At 50.6% G+C, this 17,154-nt stretch overlaps 1 protein-coding gene across 4 annotated transcripts in view; it reads right to left on the bottom strand.

The window, feature by feature from the left end:
• Positions 1-16,706, bottom strand: part of DZIP1 (DAZ interacting zinc finger protein 1) — a 107,635-nt gene extending 90,929 nt beyond the window's left edge. For 3 of the 4 annotated variants that reach the window (XM_073569573.1, XM_073569574.1, XM_073569575.1), the window contains exon 1: positions 16,607-16,706. In XM_073569573.1, coding sequence (XP_073425674.1) covers positions 16,607-16,687 — 81 coding nt within the window. In that variant the 5' untranslated portion in view covers positions 16,688-16,706. Of the gene's footprint in view, positions 1-16,457; positions 16,532-16,606 lie in introns of those variants that run through there. The other variant, XM_073569576.1, reaches the window with a different exon arrangement.
• Between the last annotated feature and the right edge of the window lie 448 nt (positions 16,707-17,154).

Genomic DNA, 17,154 nt, shown 5'->3' with positions numbered 1-17,154 from the left:
ACATGCCCCACATATACTGTTCCCCTGCACACATGCCCCACATATACTGTTCCCCTGCACACATGTCCATATATACTGTTCCCCTGCACACATGCCCCATATACACTGTCCCCCTGCACACATGCCCCATATACACTGTTCCCCTGCACACATGCCCCATATACTGTTCCCCTGCACACATGCCCCATATATACTGTTCCCCTGCACACATGCCCCATATATACTGTTCCCCTGCACACATGCCCCATATATAATGTTCCCCTGCACACATGCCCCATATGTACTGTTCCCCTGCACACATGCCCCATATATACTGTTCCCCTGCACACATGCCCCATATACACTCACTGGCCACTTTATTAGGTACACCATGCTAGTAACGGGTTGGACCCCCTTTTGCCTTCAGAACTGCCTCAATTCTTCGTGGCAGAGATTCAACAAGGTGCTGGAAGCATTCCTCAGAGATTTTGGACCATATTGACATGATGGCATCACACAGTTGGCGCAGATTTGTCGGCTGCACATCCCTGATGCGAATCTCCCGTTCCACCACATCCCAAAGATGCTCTATTGGATTGAGATCTGGTGACTGAGGAGGCCATTTGAGTACAGTGAACTCATTGTCATGTTCAAGAAACCAATCTGAGATGATTCGAGCTTTATGACATGGCGCATTATCCTGCTGAAAGTAGCCATCAGATGTTGGGTACATTGTGGTCATAAAGGGATGGACATGGTCAGCAACAATACTCAGGTAGGCTGTGGCGTTGCAACGATGCTCAATTGGTACCAAGGGGCCCAAAGAGTGCCAAGAAAAAATTCCCCACACCATGACACCACCACCACCAGCCTGAACCGTTGATACAAGGCTGGATGGATCCATGCTTTCATGTTGTTTACGCCAAATTCTGACCCTACCATCCGAATGTCGCAGCAGAAATCGAGACTCATCAGACCAGGCAACGTTTTTCCAATCTTCTACTGTCCAATTTCGATGAGCTTGTGCAAATTGTAGCCTCAGTTTCCTGTTCTTAGCTGAGAGGAGTGGTACCCAGTGTGGTCTTCTGCTGCTGTAGCCCATCTGCCTCAAAGTTCGACGCACTGTGCGTTCAGAGATGCTCTTCTGCCTACCTTGGTTGTAACGGGTGGCAATTTGAGTCACTGTTGCCTTTCTATCAGCTCGAACCAGTCTGCCCATTCTCCTCTGACCTCTGGCATCAACAAGGCATTTCCGCCCACAGAACTGCCGCTCACTGGATTTTTTTTCTTTTTCGGACCATTCTCTGTAAACCCTAGAGATGGTTGTGCGTGAAAATCCCAGTAGATCAGCAGTTTCTGAAATACTCAGACCAGCCCTTCTGGCACCAACAATCATGCCACGTTCAAAGGCACTCAAATCACCTTTCTTCCCCATACTGATGCTCGGTTTGAACTGCAGGAGATTGTCTTGACCATGTCTACATGCCTAAATGCACTGAGTTGCCGCCATGTGATTGGCTGATTAGAAATTAAGTCTTAACACACAGTTGGACAGGTGTACCAAATAAAGTGGCCAGTGAGTGTATATTGTTCCCCTGCACACATGCCCCATATATATTGCTCCCCTGCACACATGCCCCATATATACTGTTCCCCTTCACACATGCCCCATATATACTGTTCCCCTTCACACATGCCCCAAATATACTGTTCCCCTGCACACATGCCCCATACATAATGTTCCTCTGCACACATGCCCCATACATACTGTCCCCCTGTACACATGCCCCATATATACTGTTCCCCTGCACACATGCCCCATATATACAGTTCCCCTGCACACATGCCCCATATATACTGTTCCCCTGCACACATGCCCCATATATAATGTCCCTCTGCACACATGCCCCATACATACTGTTCCCCTGCACACATGCCCCATATATACTGTTCCCCTGCACACATGCCCCAGATATGCTGTTCCCTTGCACACATGCCCCATATATACTGTTCCCCTGCACACATGCCCCAAATATACTGTCCCCCTGCACACATGCCCCATATATACTGTCCCCCTGCACACATGCCCCATATATACTGTCCCCCTGCACACATGCCCCATATATGCTGTTCCCTTGCACACATGCCCCATATATGCTGTCCCCCTGCACACATGCCCCATATATACTGTTCCCCTGCACACATGCCCCAGATATGCTGTTCCCTTGCACACATGCCCCATATATACTGTTCCCCTGCACACATGCCCCAAATATACTGTCCCCCTGCACACATGCCCCATATATACTGTCCCCCTGCACACATGCCCCATATATACTGTCCCCCTGCACACATGCCCCATATATACTGTCCCCCTGCACACATGCCCCATATATGCTGTTCCCTTGCACACATGCCCCATATATACTGTCCCCCTGCACACATGCCCCATATATGCTGTTCCCTTGCACACATGCCCCATATATACTGTCCCCCTGCACACATGCCCCATATATACTGTTCCCCTGCACACATGCCCCATATATACTGTTCCCCTGCACACATGCCCCATATATACTGTTCCCCTGCACACATGCCCCATATATAATGTTCCCCTTTACACATGCCCCATATATACTGTTCCCCTTTACACATGCCCCATATATAGTCCCCCTGCACACATGCCCCATATATACTGTTCCCCTGCACACATGCCCCATATATACTGTTCCCCTGCACACAAGCCCCATATATGCTGTTCCCTTGCACACATGCCCAATATATGCTGTTCCCCTGCACACATGCCCCATATATAATGTTCCCCTGCACACATGCCCCATATATACTGTTCCCCTGCACACATGCCCCATATATACTGTCCCCCTGCACACATGCCCCATTTATACTGTTCCCCTGCACACATGCCCCATATATACTGTTCCCCTGCACACATGCCCCATATATACTGTACCCCTGCACACATGCCCCATATATACTGTTCCCCTGCACACATGCCCCATATATACTGTTCCCCTGCACACATGCCCCATATACTGTTCCCCTGCACACATGCCCCATATATAATGTTCCCCTGCACACATGCCCCATATATACTGTTCCCCTTTACACATGCCCCATATATACTGTCCCCCTGCACACATGCCCCATATATACTGTTCCCCTGCACACATGCCCCATATATACTGTTCCCCTGCACACAAGCCCCATATATGCTGTTCCCTTGCACACATGCCCCATATATACTGTTCCCCTGCACACATGCCCCATATATACTGTTCCCCTGCACACATGCCCCATTTATACTGTTCCCCTGCACACATGCCCCATATATGCTGTTCCCCTGCACACATGCCCCATATACGCTGTTCCCCTGCACACTTGCCCCATATATGCTGTTCCCCTGCACACATGCCCCATATATGCTGTTCCCCTGCACACTTGCCCCATATATGCTGTTCCCCTGCACACATGCCCCATATATACTGTTCCCCTGCACACATGCCCCATATATACTGTTCCCCTGCACACATGCCCCATATATGCTGTTCCCCTGCACACATGCCCCATATACGCTGTTCCCCTGCACACATGCCCCATATATACTGTTCCCCTGCACACATGCCCCATATATGCTGTTCCCCTGCACACATGCCCCATATATGCTGTTCCCCTGCACACATGCCCCATATATGCTGTTCCCCTGCACACATGCCCCATATATACTGTTCCCCTGCACACATGCCCCATATATGCTGTTCCCTTGCACACATGCCCCATATATACTGTTCCCCTGCACACATGCCCCATATATACTGTTCCCCTGCACACTTGCCCCATATATACTGTTCCCCTGCACACATGCCCCATATATACTGTTCCCCTGCACACATGCCCCATATATGCTGTTCCCCTGCACACATGCCCCATATATGCTGTTCCCCTGCACACATGCCCCATATATACTGTCCCCCTGCACACATGCCCCATATACACTGTTCCCCTGCACACATGCCCCATATACGCTGTTCCCCTGCACACTTGCCCCATATACGCTGTTCCCCTGCACACATGCCCCATATACGCTGTTCCCCTGCACACATGCCCCATATACGCTGTTCCCCTGCACACTTGCCCCATATACGCTGTTCCCCTGCACACTTGCCCCATATACGCTGTTCCCCTGCACACATGCCCCATATACACTGTCCCCCTGCACACATGCCCCAAATATACTGTTTCCCTGCACACATGCCCCATATATACTGTTCCTCTGCACACATGCCCCATACATACTGTCCCCCTGCACACATTCCCCATATATACTGTTCCCCTGCACACATGCCCCAAATATACTGTTCCCCTGCACACATGCCCCAAATATACTGTTCCCCTGCACACATGCCCCAAATATACTGTTCCCCTGCACACATGTCCCAAATATACTGTTCCCCTGCACACATGCCCCATATATAATGTTCCTCTGCACACATGCCCCATACATACTGTCCCCCTGTACACATGCCCCATATATACTGTTCCCCTGCACAAATGCCCCCAAATATACTGTTCCCCTGCACACATGCCCCATATATACAGTTCCCCTGCACACATGCCCCATATATACTGTTCCCCTGCACACATGCCCCATATATAATGTTCCTCTGCACACATGCCCCATACATACTGTTCCCCTGCACACATGCCCCATATACACTGTTCCCCTGCACACATGCCCCATATATACCGTTCCCCTGCACACATGCCCCATATATACCGTTCCCCTGCACACATGCCCCATATATGCTGTTCCCCTGTACACATGTCCATACATACTGTTCCCCTGCACACATGCCCCATATATACTGTTCCCCTGCACACATGCCCCACATATAGTGTTCCCCTGCACACATGTCCATATACACTGTTCCCCTGCACACATGCCCCATATACACTGTCCCCATGCACACATGCCCCATGTACACTGTCCCCCTGCACACATGCCCCATATACACTGTTCCCCTGCACACATGCCCCATATAATGTTCCCCTGCACACATGCCCCATATATACTGTTCCCCTGCACACATGCCCCATATATACTGTTCCCCTGCACACATGCCCCATATATACTGTTCCCCTGCACACATGCCCCATATATACTGTTCCCCTGCACACATGCCCCATATATACTGTTCCCCTGCACACATGCCCCATATATATTGTTCCCCTGCACACATGCCCCATATATATTGCTCCCCTGCACACATGCCCCATATATACTGTTCCCCTGCACACATGCCCCAAATATACTGTTCCCCTGCACACATGCCCATACATAATGTTCCTCTGCACACATGCCCCATACATACTGTCCCCCTGTACACATGCCCCATATATACTGTTCACCTGCACACATGCCCCATATATACAGTTCCCCTGCACACATGCCCCATATATACTGTTCCCCTGCACACATGCCCCATATATAATGTCCCTCTGCACACATGCCCCATACATACTGTCCCCCTGCACACATGCCCCATATATACTGTTCCCCTGCACACATGCCCCATATATAATGTCCCTCTGCACACATGCCCATATATACTGTCCCCCTGCACACATGCCCCATATACACCGTTCCTCTGCACACATGCCCCATATATACCGTTCCCCTGCACACATGCCCCATATATACCGTTCCCCTGCACACATGCCCCATATATGCTGTTCCCCTGCACACATGTCCATATATACTGTTCCCCTGCACACATGCCCCACATATACTGTTCCCCTGCACACATGCCCCACATATACTGTTCCCCTGCACACATGTCCATATATACTGTTCCCCTGCACACATGCCCCATATACACTGTCCCCCTGCACACATGCCCCATATACACTGTTCCCCTGCACACATGCCCCATATACTGTTCCCCTGCACACATGCCCCATATATACTGTTCCCCTGCACACATGCCCCATATATACTGTTCCCCTGCACACATGCCCCATATATAATGTTCCCCTGCACACATGCCCCATATATACTGTTCCCCTGCACACATGCCCCATATATACTGTTCCCCTGCACACATGCCCCATATACACTCACTGGCCACTTTATTAGGTACACCATGCTAGTAACGGGTTGGACCCCCTTTTGCCTTCAGAACTGCCTCAATTCTTCGTGGCAGAGATTCAACAAGGTGCTGGAAGCATTCCTCAGAGATTTTGGACCATATTGACATGATGGCATCACACAGTTGGCGCAGATTTGTCGGCTGCACATCCCTGATGCGAATCTCCCGTTCCACCACATCCCAAAGATGCTCTATTGGATTGAGATCTGGTGACTGAGGAGGCCATTTGAGTACAGTGAACTCATTGTCATGTTCAAGAAACCAATCTGAGATGATTCGAGCTTTATGACATGGCGCATTATCCTGCTGAAAGTAGCCATCAGATGTTGGGTACATTGTGGTCATAAAGGGATGGACATGGTCAGCAACAATACTCAGGTAGGCTGTGGCGTTGCAACGATGCTCAATTGGTACCAAGGGGCCCAAAGAGTGCCAAGAAAAAATTCCCCACACCATGACACCACCACCACCAGCCTGAACCGTTGATACAAGGCTGGATGGATCCATGCTTTCATGTTGTTTACGCCAAATTCTGACCCTACCATCCGAATGTCGCAGCAGAAATCGAGACTCATCAGACCAGGCAACGTTTTTCCAATCTTCTACTGTCCAATTTCGATGAGCTTGTGCAAATTGTAGCCTCAGTTTCCTGTTCTTAGCTGAGAGGAGTGGTACCCAGTGTGGTCTTCTGCTGCTGTAGCCCATCTGCCTCAAAGTTCGACGCACTGTGCGTTCAGAGATGCTCTTCTGCCTACCTTGGTTGTAACGGGTGGCAATTTGAGTCACTGTTGCCTTTCTATCAGCTCGAACCAGTCTGCCCATTCTCCTCTGACCTCTGGCATCAACAAGGCATTTCCGCCCACAGAACTGCCGCTCACTGGATTTTTTTTCTTTTTCGGACCATTCTCTGTAAACCCTAGAGATGGTTGTGCGTGAAAATCCCAGTAGATCAGCAGTTTCTGAAATACTCAGACCAGCCCTTCTGGCACCAACAATCATGCCACGTTCAAAGGCACTCAAATCACCTTTCTTCCCCATACTGATGCTCGGTTTGAACTGCAGGAGATTGTCTTGACCATGTCTACATGCCTAAATGCACTGAGTTGCCGCCATGTGATTGGCTGATTAGAAATTAAGTCTTAACACACAGTTGGACAGGTGTACCAAATAAAGTGGCCAGTGAGTGTATATTGTTCCCCTGCACACATGCCCCATATATATTGCTCCCCTGCACACATGCCCCATATATACTGTTCCCCTTCACACATGCCCCATATATACTGTTCCCCTTCACACATGCCCCAAATATACTGTTCCCCTGCACACATGCCCCATACATAATGTTCCTCTGCACACATGCCCCATACATACTGTCCCCCTGTACACATGCCCCATATATACTGTTCCCCTGCACACATGCCCCATATATACAGTTCCCCTGCACACATGCCCCATATATACTGTTCCCCTGCACACATGCCCCATATATAATGTCCCTCTGCACACATGCCCCATACATACTGTTCCCCTGCACACATGCCCCATATATACTGTTCCCCTGCACACATGCCCCAGATATGCTGTTCCCTTGCACACATGCCCCATATATACTGTTCCCCTGCACACATGCCCCAAATATACTGTCCCCCTGCACACATGCCCCATATATACTGTCCCCCTGCACACATGCCCCATATATACTGTCCCCCTGCACACATGCCCCATATATGCTGTTCCCTTGCACACATGCCCCATATATGCTGTCCCCCTGCACACATGCCCCATATATACTGTTCCCCTGCACACATGCCCCAGATATGCTGTTCCCTTGCACACATGCCCCATATATACTGTTCCCCTGCACACATGCCCCAAATATACTGTCCCCCTGCACACATGCCCCATATATACTGTCCCCCTGCACACATGCCCCATATATACTGTCCCCCTGCACACATGCCCCATATATACTGTCCCCCTGCACACATGCCCCATATATGCTGTTCCCTTGCACACATGCCCCATATATACTGTCCCCCTGCACACATGCCCCATATATGCTGTTCCCTTGCACACATGCCCCATATATACTGTCCCCCTGCACACATGCCCCATATATACTGTTCCCCTGCACACATGCCCCATATATACTGTTCCCCTGCACACATGCCCCATATATACTGTTCCCCTGCACACATGCCCCATATATAATGTTCCCCTTTACACATGCCCCATATATACTGTTCCCCTTTACACATGCCCCATATATAGTCCCCCTGCACACATGCCCCATATATACTGTTCCCCTGCACACATGCCCCATATATACTGTTCCCCTGCACACAAGCCCCATATATGCTGTTCCCTTGCACACATGCCCAATATATGCTGTTCCCCTGCACACATGCCCCATATATAATGTTCCCCTGCACACATGCCCCATATATACTGTTCCCCTGCACACATGCCCCATATATACTGTCCCCCTGCACACATGCCCCATTTATACTGTTCCCCTGCACACATGCCCCATATATACTGTTCCCCTGCACACATGCCCCATATATACTGTACCCCTGCACACATGCCCCATATATACTGTTCCCCTGCACACATGCCCCATATATACTGTTCCCCTGCACACATGCCCCATATACTGTTCCCCTGCACACATGCCCCATATATAATGTTCCCCTGCACACATGCCCCATATATACTGTTCCCCTTTACACATGCCCCATATATACTGTCCCCCTGCACACATGCCCCATATATACTGTTCCCCTGCACACATGCCCCATATATACTGTTCCCCTGCACACAAGCCCCATATATGCTGTTCCCTTGCACACATGCCCCATATATACTGTTCCCCTGCACACATGCCCCATATATACTGTTCCCCTGCACACATGCCCCATTTATACTGTTCCCCTGCACACATGCCCCATATATGCTGTTCCCCTGCACACATGCCCCATATACGCTGTTCCCCTGCACACTTGCCCCATATATGCTGTTCCCCTGCACACATGCCCCATATATGCTGTTCCCCTGCACACTTGCCCCATATATGCTGTTCCCCTGCACACATGCCCCATATATACTGTTCCCCTGCACACATGCCCCATATATACTGTTCCCCTGCACACATGCCCCATATATGCTGTTCCCCTGCACACATGCCCCATATACGCTGTTCCCCTGCACACATGCCCCATATATACTGTTCCCCTGCACACATGCCCCATATATGCTGTTCCCCTGCACACATGCCCCATATATGCTGTTCCCCTGCACACATGCCCCATATATGCTGTTCCCCTGCACACATGCCCCATATATACTGTTCCCCTGCACACATGCCCCATATATGCTGTTCCCTTGCACACATGCCCCATATATACTGTTCCCCTGCACACATGCCCCATATATACTGTTCCCCTGCACACTTGCCCCATATATACTGTTCCCCTGCACACATGCCCCATATATACTGTTCCCCTGCACACATGCCCCATATATGCTGTTCCCCTGCACACATGCCCCATATATGCTGTTCCCCTGCACACATGCCCCATATATACTGTCCCCCTGCACACATGCCCCATATACACTGTTCCCCTGCACACATGCCCCATATACGCTGTTCCCCTGCACACTTGCCCCATATACGCTGTTCCCCTGCACACATGCCCCATATACGCTGTTCCCCTGCACACATGCCCCATATACGCTGTTCCCCTGCACACTTGCCCCATATACGCTGTTCCCCTGCACACTTGCCCCATATACGCTGTTCCCCTGCACACATGCCCCATATACACTGTCCCCCTGCACACATGCCCCAAATATACTGTTTCCCTGCACACATGCCCCATATATACTGTTCCTCTGCACACATGCCCCATACATACTGTCCCCCTGCACACATTCCCCATATATACTGTTCCCCTGCACACATGCCCCAAATATACTGTTCCCCTGCACACATGCCCCAAATATACTGTTCCCCTGCACACATGCCCCAAATATACTGTTCCCCTGCACACATGTCCCAAATATACTGTTCCCCTGCACACATGCCCCATATATAATGTTCCTCTGCACACATGCCCCATACATACTGTCCCCCTGTACACATGCCCCATATATACTGTTCCCCTGCACAAATGCCCCCAAATATACTGTTCCCCTGCACACATGCCCCATATATACAGTTCCCCTGCACACATGCCCCATATATACTGTTCCCCTGCACACATGCCCCATATATAATGTTCCTCTGCACACATGCCCCATACATACTGTTCCCCTGCACACATGCCCCATATACACTGTTCCCCTGCACACATGCCCCATATATACCGTTCCCCTGCACACATGCCCCATATATACCGTTCCCCTGCACACATGCCCCATATATGCTGTTCCCCTGTACACATGTCCATACATACTGTTCCCCTGCACACATGCCCCATATATACTGTTCCCCTGCACACATGCCCCACATATAGTGTTCCCCTGCACACATGTCCATATACACTGTTCCCCTGCACACATGCCCCATATACACTGTCCCCATGCACACATGCCCCATGTACACTGTCCCCCTGCACACATGCCCCATATACACTGTTCCCCTGCACACATGCCCCATATAATGTTCCCCTGCACACATGCCCCATATATACTGTTCCCCTGCACACATGCCCCATATATACTGTTCCCCTGCACACATGCCCCATATATACTGTTCCCCTGCACACATGCCCCATATATACTGTTCCCCTGCACACATGCCCCATATATACTGTTCCCCTGCACACATGCCCCATATATATTGTTCCCCTGCACACATGCCCCATATATATTGCTCCCCTGCACACATGCCCCATATATACTGTTCCCCTGCACACATGCCCCAAATATACTGTTCCCCTGCACACATGCCCATACATAATGTTCCTCTGCACACATGCCCCATACATACTGTCCCCCTGTACACATGCCCCATATATACTGTTCACCTGCACACATGCCCCATATATACAGTTCCCCTGCACACATGCCCCATATATACTGTTCCCCTGCACACATGCCCCATATATAATGTCCCTCTGCACACATGCCCCATACATACTGTCCCCCTGCACACATGCCCCATATATACTGTTCCCCTGCACACATGCCCCATATATAATGTCCCTCTGCACACATGCCCATATATACTGTCCCCCTGCACACATGCCCCATATACACCGTTCCTCTGCACACATGCCCCATATATACCGTTCCCCTGCACACATGCCCCATATATACCGTTCCCCTGCACACATGCCCCATATATGCTGTTCCCCTGCACACATGTCCATATATACTGTTCCCCTGCACACATGCCCCACATATACTGTTCCCCTGCACACATGCCCCACATATACTGTTCCCCTGCACACATGTCCATATATACTGTTCCCCTGCACACATGCCCCATATACACTGTCCCCCTGCACACATGCCCCATATACACTGTTCCCCTGCACACATGCCCCATATACTGTTCCCCTGCACACATGCCCCATATATACTGTTCCCCTGCACACATGCCCCATATATACTGTTCCCCTGCACACATGCCCCATATATAATGTTCCCCTGCACACATGCCCCATATATACTGTTCCCCTGCACACATGCCCCATATATACTGTTCCCCTGCACACATGCCCCATATACACTCACTGGCCACTTTATTAGGTACACCATGCTAGTAACGGGTTGGACCCCCTTTTGCCTTCAGAACTGCCTCAATTCTTCGTGGCAGAGATTCAACAAGGTGCTGGAAGCATTCCTCAGAGATTTTGGACCATATTGACATGATGGCATCACACAGTTGGCGCAGATTTGTCGGCTGCACATCCCTGATGCGAATCTCCCGTTCCACCACATCCCAAAGATGCTCTATTGGATTGAGATCTGGTGACTGAGGAGGCCATTTGAGTACAGTGAACTCATTGTCATGTTCAAGAAACCAATCTGAGATGATTCGAGCTTTATGACATGGCGCATTATCCTGCTGAAAGTAGCCATCAGATGTTGGGTACATTGTGGTCATAAAGGGATGGACATGGTCAGCAACAATACTCAGGTAGGCTGTGGCGTTGCAACGATGCTCAATTGGTACCAAGGGGCCCAAAGAGTGCCAAGAAAAAATTCCCCACACCATGACACCACCACCACCAGCCTGAACCGTTGATACAAGGCTGGATGGATCCATGCTTTCATGTTGTTTACGCCAAATTCTGACCCTACCATCCGAATGTCGCAGCAGAAATCGAGACTCATCAGACCAGGCAACGTTTTTCCAATCTTCTACTGTCCAATTTCGATGAGCTTGTGCAAATTGTAGCCTCAGTTTCCTGTTCTTAGCTGAGAGGAGTGGTACCCAGTGTGGTCTTCTGCTGCTGTAGCCCATCTGCCTCAAAGTTCGACGCACTGTGCGTTCAGAGATGCTCTTCTGCCTACCTTGGTTGTAACGGGTGGCAATTTGAGTCACTGTTGCCTTTCTATCAGCTCGAACCAGTCTGCCCATTCTCCTCTGACCTCTGGCATCAACAAGGCATTTCCGCCCACAGAACTGCCGCTCACTGGATTTTTTTTCTTTTTCGGACCATTCTCTGTAAACCCTAGAGATGGTTGTGCGTGAAAATCCCAGTAGATCAGCAGTTTCTGAAATACTCAGACCAGCCCTTCTGGCACCAACAATCATGCCACGTTCAAAGGCACTCAAATCACCTTTCTTCCCCATACTGATGCTCGGTTTGAACTGCAGGAGATTGTCTTGACCATGTCTACATGCCTAAATGCACTGAGTTGCCGCCATGTGATTGGCTGATTAGAAATTAAGTCTTAACACACAGTTGGACAGGTGTACCAAATAAAGTGGCCAGTGAGTGTATATTGTTCCCCTGCACACATGCCCCATATATATTGCTCCCCTGCACACATGCCCCATATATACTGTTCCCCTTCACACATGCCCCATATATACTGTTCCCCTTCACACATGCCCCAAATATACTGTTCCCCTGCACACATGCCCCATACATAATGTTCCTCTGCACACATGCCCCATACATACTGTCCCCCTGTACACATGCCCCATATATACTGTTCCCCTGCACACATGCCCCATATATACAGTTCCCCTGCACACATGCCCCATATATACTGTTCCCCTGCACACATGCCCCATATATAATGTCCCTCTGCACACATGCCCCATACATACTGTTCCCCTGCACACATGCCCCATATATACTGTTCCCCTGCACACATGCCCCAGATATGCTGTTCCCTTGCACACATGCCCCATATATACTGTTCCCCTGCACACATGCCCCAAATATACTGTCCCCCTGCACACATGCCCCATATATACTGTCCCCCTGCACACATGCCCCATATATACTGTCCCCCTGCACACATGCCCCATATATGCTGTTCCCTTGCACACATGCCCCATATATGCTGTCCCCCTGCACACATGCCCCATATATACTGTTCCCCTGCACACATGCCCCAGATATGCTGTTCCCTTGCACACATGCCCCATATATACTGTTCCCCTGCACACATGCCCCAAATATACTGTCCCCCTGCACACATGCCCCATATATACTGTCCCCCTGCACACATGCCCCATATATACTGTCCCCCTGCACACATGCCCCATATATACTGTCCCCCTGCACACATGCCCCATATATGCTGTTCCCTTGCACACATGCCCCATATATACTGTCCCCCTGCACACATGCCCCATATATGCTGTTCCCTTGCACACATGCCCCATATATACTGTCCCCCTGCACACATGCCCCATATATACTGTTCCCCTGCACACATGCCCCATATATACTGTTCCCCTGCACACATGCCCCATATATACTGTTCCCCTGCACACATGCCCCATATATAATGTTCCCCTTTACACATGCCCCATATATACTGTTCCCCTTTACACATGCCCCATATATAGTCCCCCTGCACACATGCCCCATATATACTGTTCCCCTGCACACATGCCCCATATATACTGTTCCCCTGCACACAAGCCCCATATATGCTGTTCCCTTGCACACATGCCCAATATATGCTGTTCCCCTGCACACATGCCCCATATATAATGTTCCCCTGCACACATGCCCCATATATACTGTTCCCCTGCACACATGCCCCATATATACTGTCCCCCTGCACACATGCCCCATTTATACTGTTCCCCTGCACACATGCCCCATATATACTGTTCCCCTGCACACATGCCCCATATATACTGTACCCCTGCACACATGCCCCATATATACTGTTCCCCTGCACACATGCCCCATATATACTGTTCCCCTGCACACATGCCCCATATACTGTTCCCCTGCACACATGCCCCATATATAATGTTCCCCTGCACACATGCCCCATATATACTGTTCCCCTTTACACATGCCCCATATATACTGTCCCCCTGCACACATGCCCCATATATACTGTTCCCCTGCACACATGCCCCATATATACTGTTCCCCTGCACACAAGCCCCATATATGCTGTTCCCTTGCACACATGCCCCATATATACTGTTCCCCTGCACACATGCCCCATATATACTGTTCCCCTGCACACATGCCCCATTTATACTGTTCCCCTGCACACATGCCCCATATATGCTGTTCCCCTGCACACATGCCCCATATACGCTGTTCCCCTGCACACTTGCCCCATATATGCTGTTCCCCTGCACACATGCCCCATATATGCTGTTCCCCTGCACACTTGCCCCATATATGCTGTTCCCCTGCACACATGCCCCATATATACTGTTCCCCTGCACACATGCCCCATATATACTGTTCCCCTGCACACATGCCCCATATATGCTGTTCCCCTGCACACATGCCCCATATACGCTGTTCCCCTGCACACATGCCCCATATATACTGTTCCCCTGCACACATGCCCCATATATGCTGTTCCCCTGCACACATGCCCCATATATGCTGTTCCCCTGCACACATGCCCCATATATGCTGTTCCCCTGCACACATGCCCCATATATACTGTTCCCCTGCACACATGCCCCATATATGCTGTTCCCTTGCACACATGCCCCATATATACTGTTCCCCTGCACACATGCCCCATATATACTGTTCCCCTGCACACTTGCCCCATATATACTGTTCCCCTGCACACATGCCCCATATATACTGTTCCCCTGCACACATGCCCCATATATACTGTTCCCCTGCACACTTGCCCCATATATACTGTTCCCCTGCACACATGCCCCATATATGCTGTTCCCCTGCACACATGCCCCATATATGCTGTTCCCCTGCACACATGCCCCATATATACTGTCCCCCTGCACACATGCCCCATATACACTGTTCCCCTGCACACATGCCCCATATACGCTGTTCCCCTGCACACTTGCCCCATATACGCTGTTCCCCTGCACACATGCCCCATATATACTGTTCCCCTGCACACATGCCCCATATATACTGTTCCCCTGCACACTTGCCCCATATATACTGTTCCCTTGCACACATGCCCCATATATACTGTTCCCCTGCACACATGCCCCATATATACTGTTCCCCTGCACACTTGCCCCATATATACTGTTCCCCTGCACACATGCCCCATATATGCTGTTCCCCTGCACACATGCCCCATATATGCTGTTCCCCTGCACACATGCCCCATATATACTGTCCCCCTGCACACATGCCCCATATACACTGTTCCCCTGCACACATGCCCCATATACGCTGTTCCCCTGCACACTTGCCCCATATACGCTGTTCCCCTGCACACATGCCCCATATACGCTGTTCCCCTGCACACATGCCCCATATACGCTGTTCCCCTGCACACTTGCCCCATATACGCTGTTCCCCTGCACACTTGCCCCATATACGCTGTTCCCCTGCACACATGCCCCATATACACTGTCCCCCTGCACACATGCCCCATACATAATGTTCCCCTGCACACATGCCCCATATATATGTGACCCCCCTTATATATATATGTCCCCTTATGTCCCCTTGCACACATGCCCGTACATAAGCTACACAGGGCAGGCCTGACACTGAGGGACACGCTCCGTGCACACAGGTCTGCACAGGCTGCACATTCCTTCTCCTCCCCAGCTCCCTCTCCAGCTGTGATGCCCGCCCCCCTCGCCGGCCGTAGAGGGCACAGGAGCGCTGTGCTCGGTGGCCGGGGGGCACGCATACTCACTGGACAATAGCACGAGCTCCGCTATCCGACACCCGGCACGAGGCGCACCCTCCGGTGCTAGTTAAACAACTGACATATGAAGGGGTTAATATGTGGCCCCCGCCTGTACGTCCAAGGCCCCCCGGAATCCGCCTCCCCCTCTTTCTTACCATTCCCCTTTCCTCCGCTTCTTCATCATCCGGGGACTCGCTGAGCTGTTGGCATGCCCGGGTGGTCCGCACAGTTACCATGGTAACAGAGGGAAGCTCCGCCCACAATCTTCACACTGCACTGCAGAGATTGAAGCAGTTACAGGCTCCGCCCCCACACATCCCTCAGTGCGGAGGAGGAGGTGGGTGCCGGGTAGTATCATCGGTATACCGCGGAGGTCTGAGGCACCGACCTCACCACGGGCACGGCCTTAGTGACACGAGGGGGCGCCATGGCTCATCATGTGGGCACGGGTACCATTTAGATGGCCAAAAACAGGGATCTTATCTGGACTTTTTTTAAGTCTTCATATAGTATAAAGTATTCCCCATAGTCCTCGATACAGTATAATGCATCCCACACATAGTATAATGCAGCCACTCCATAGGACATAATGCAGCCCCGCCATACAATATAATGTAACTGTAGTGTAAGCTCATGTTCACACTGCAGCCCTGTCCTAGTGACACACACCGTACTGTAAGCTCACATTCACACTGCAGCCCTG

This window comes from Dendrobates tinctorius, unplaced genomic scaffold, assembly GCF_039654945.1.
Source record: "Dendrobates tinctorius isolate UK_male_01 unplaced genomic scaffold, ASM3965494v1 ptg000026l, whole genome shotgun sequence".
Taxonomy (NCBI): domain Eukaryota; kingdom Metazoa; phylum Chordata; class Amphibia; order Anura; family Dendrobatidae; genus Dendrobates; species Dendrobates tinctorius.
Note: the sequence above shows the minus strand (reverse complement) of the source record. Positions and strands in the feature narration are given on the sequence as shown.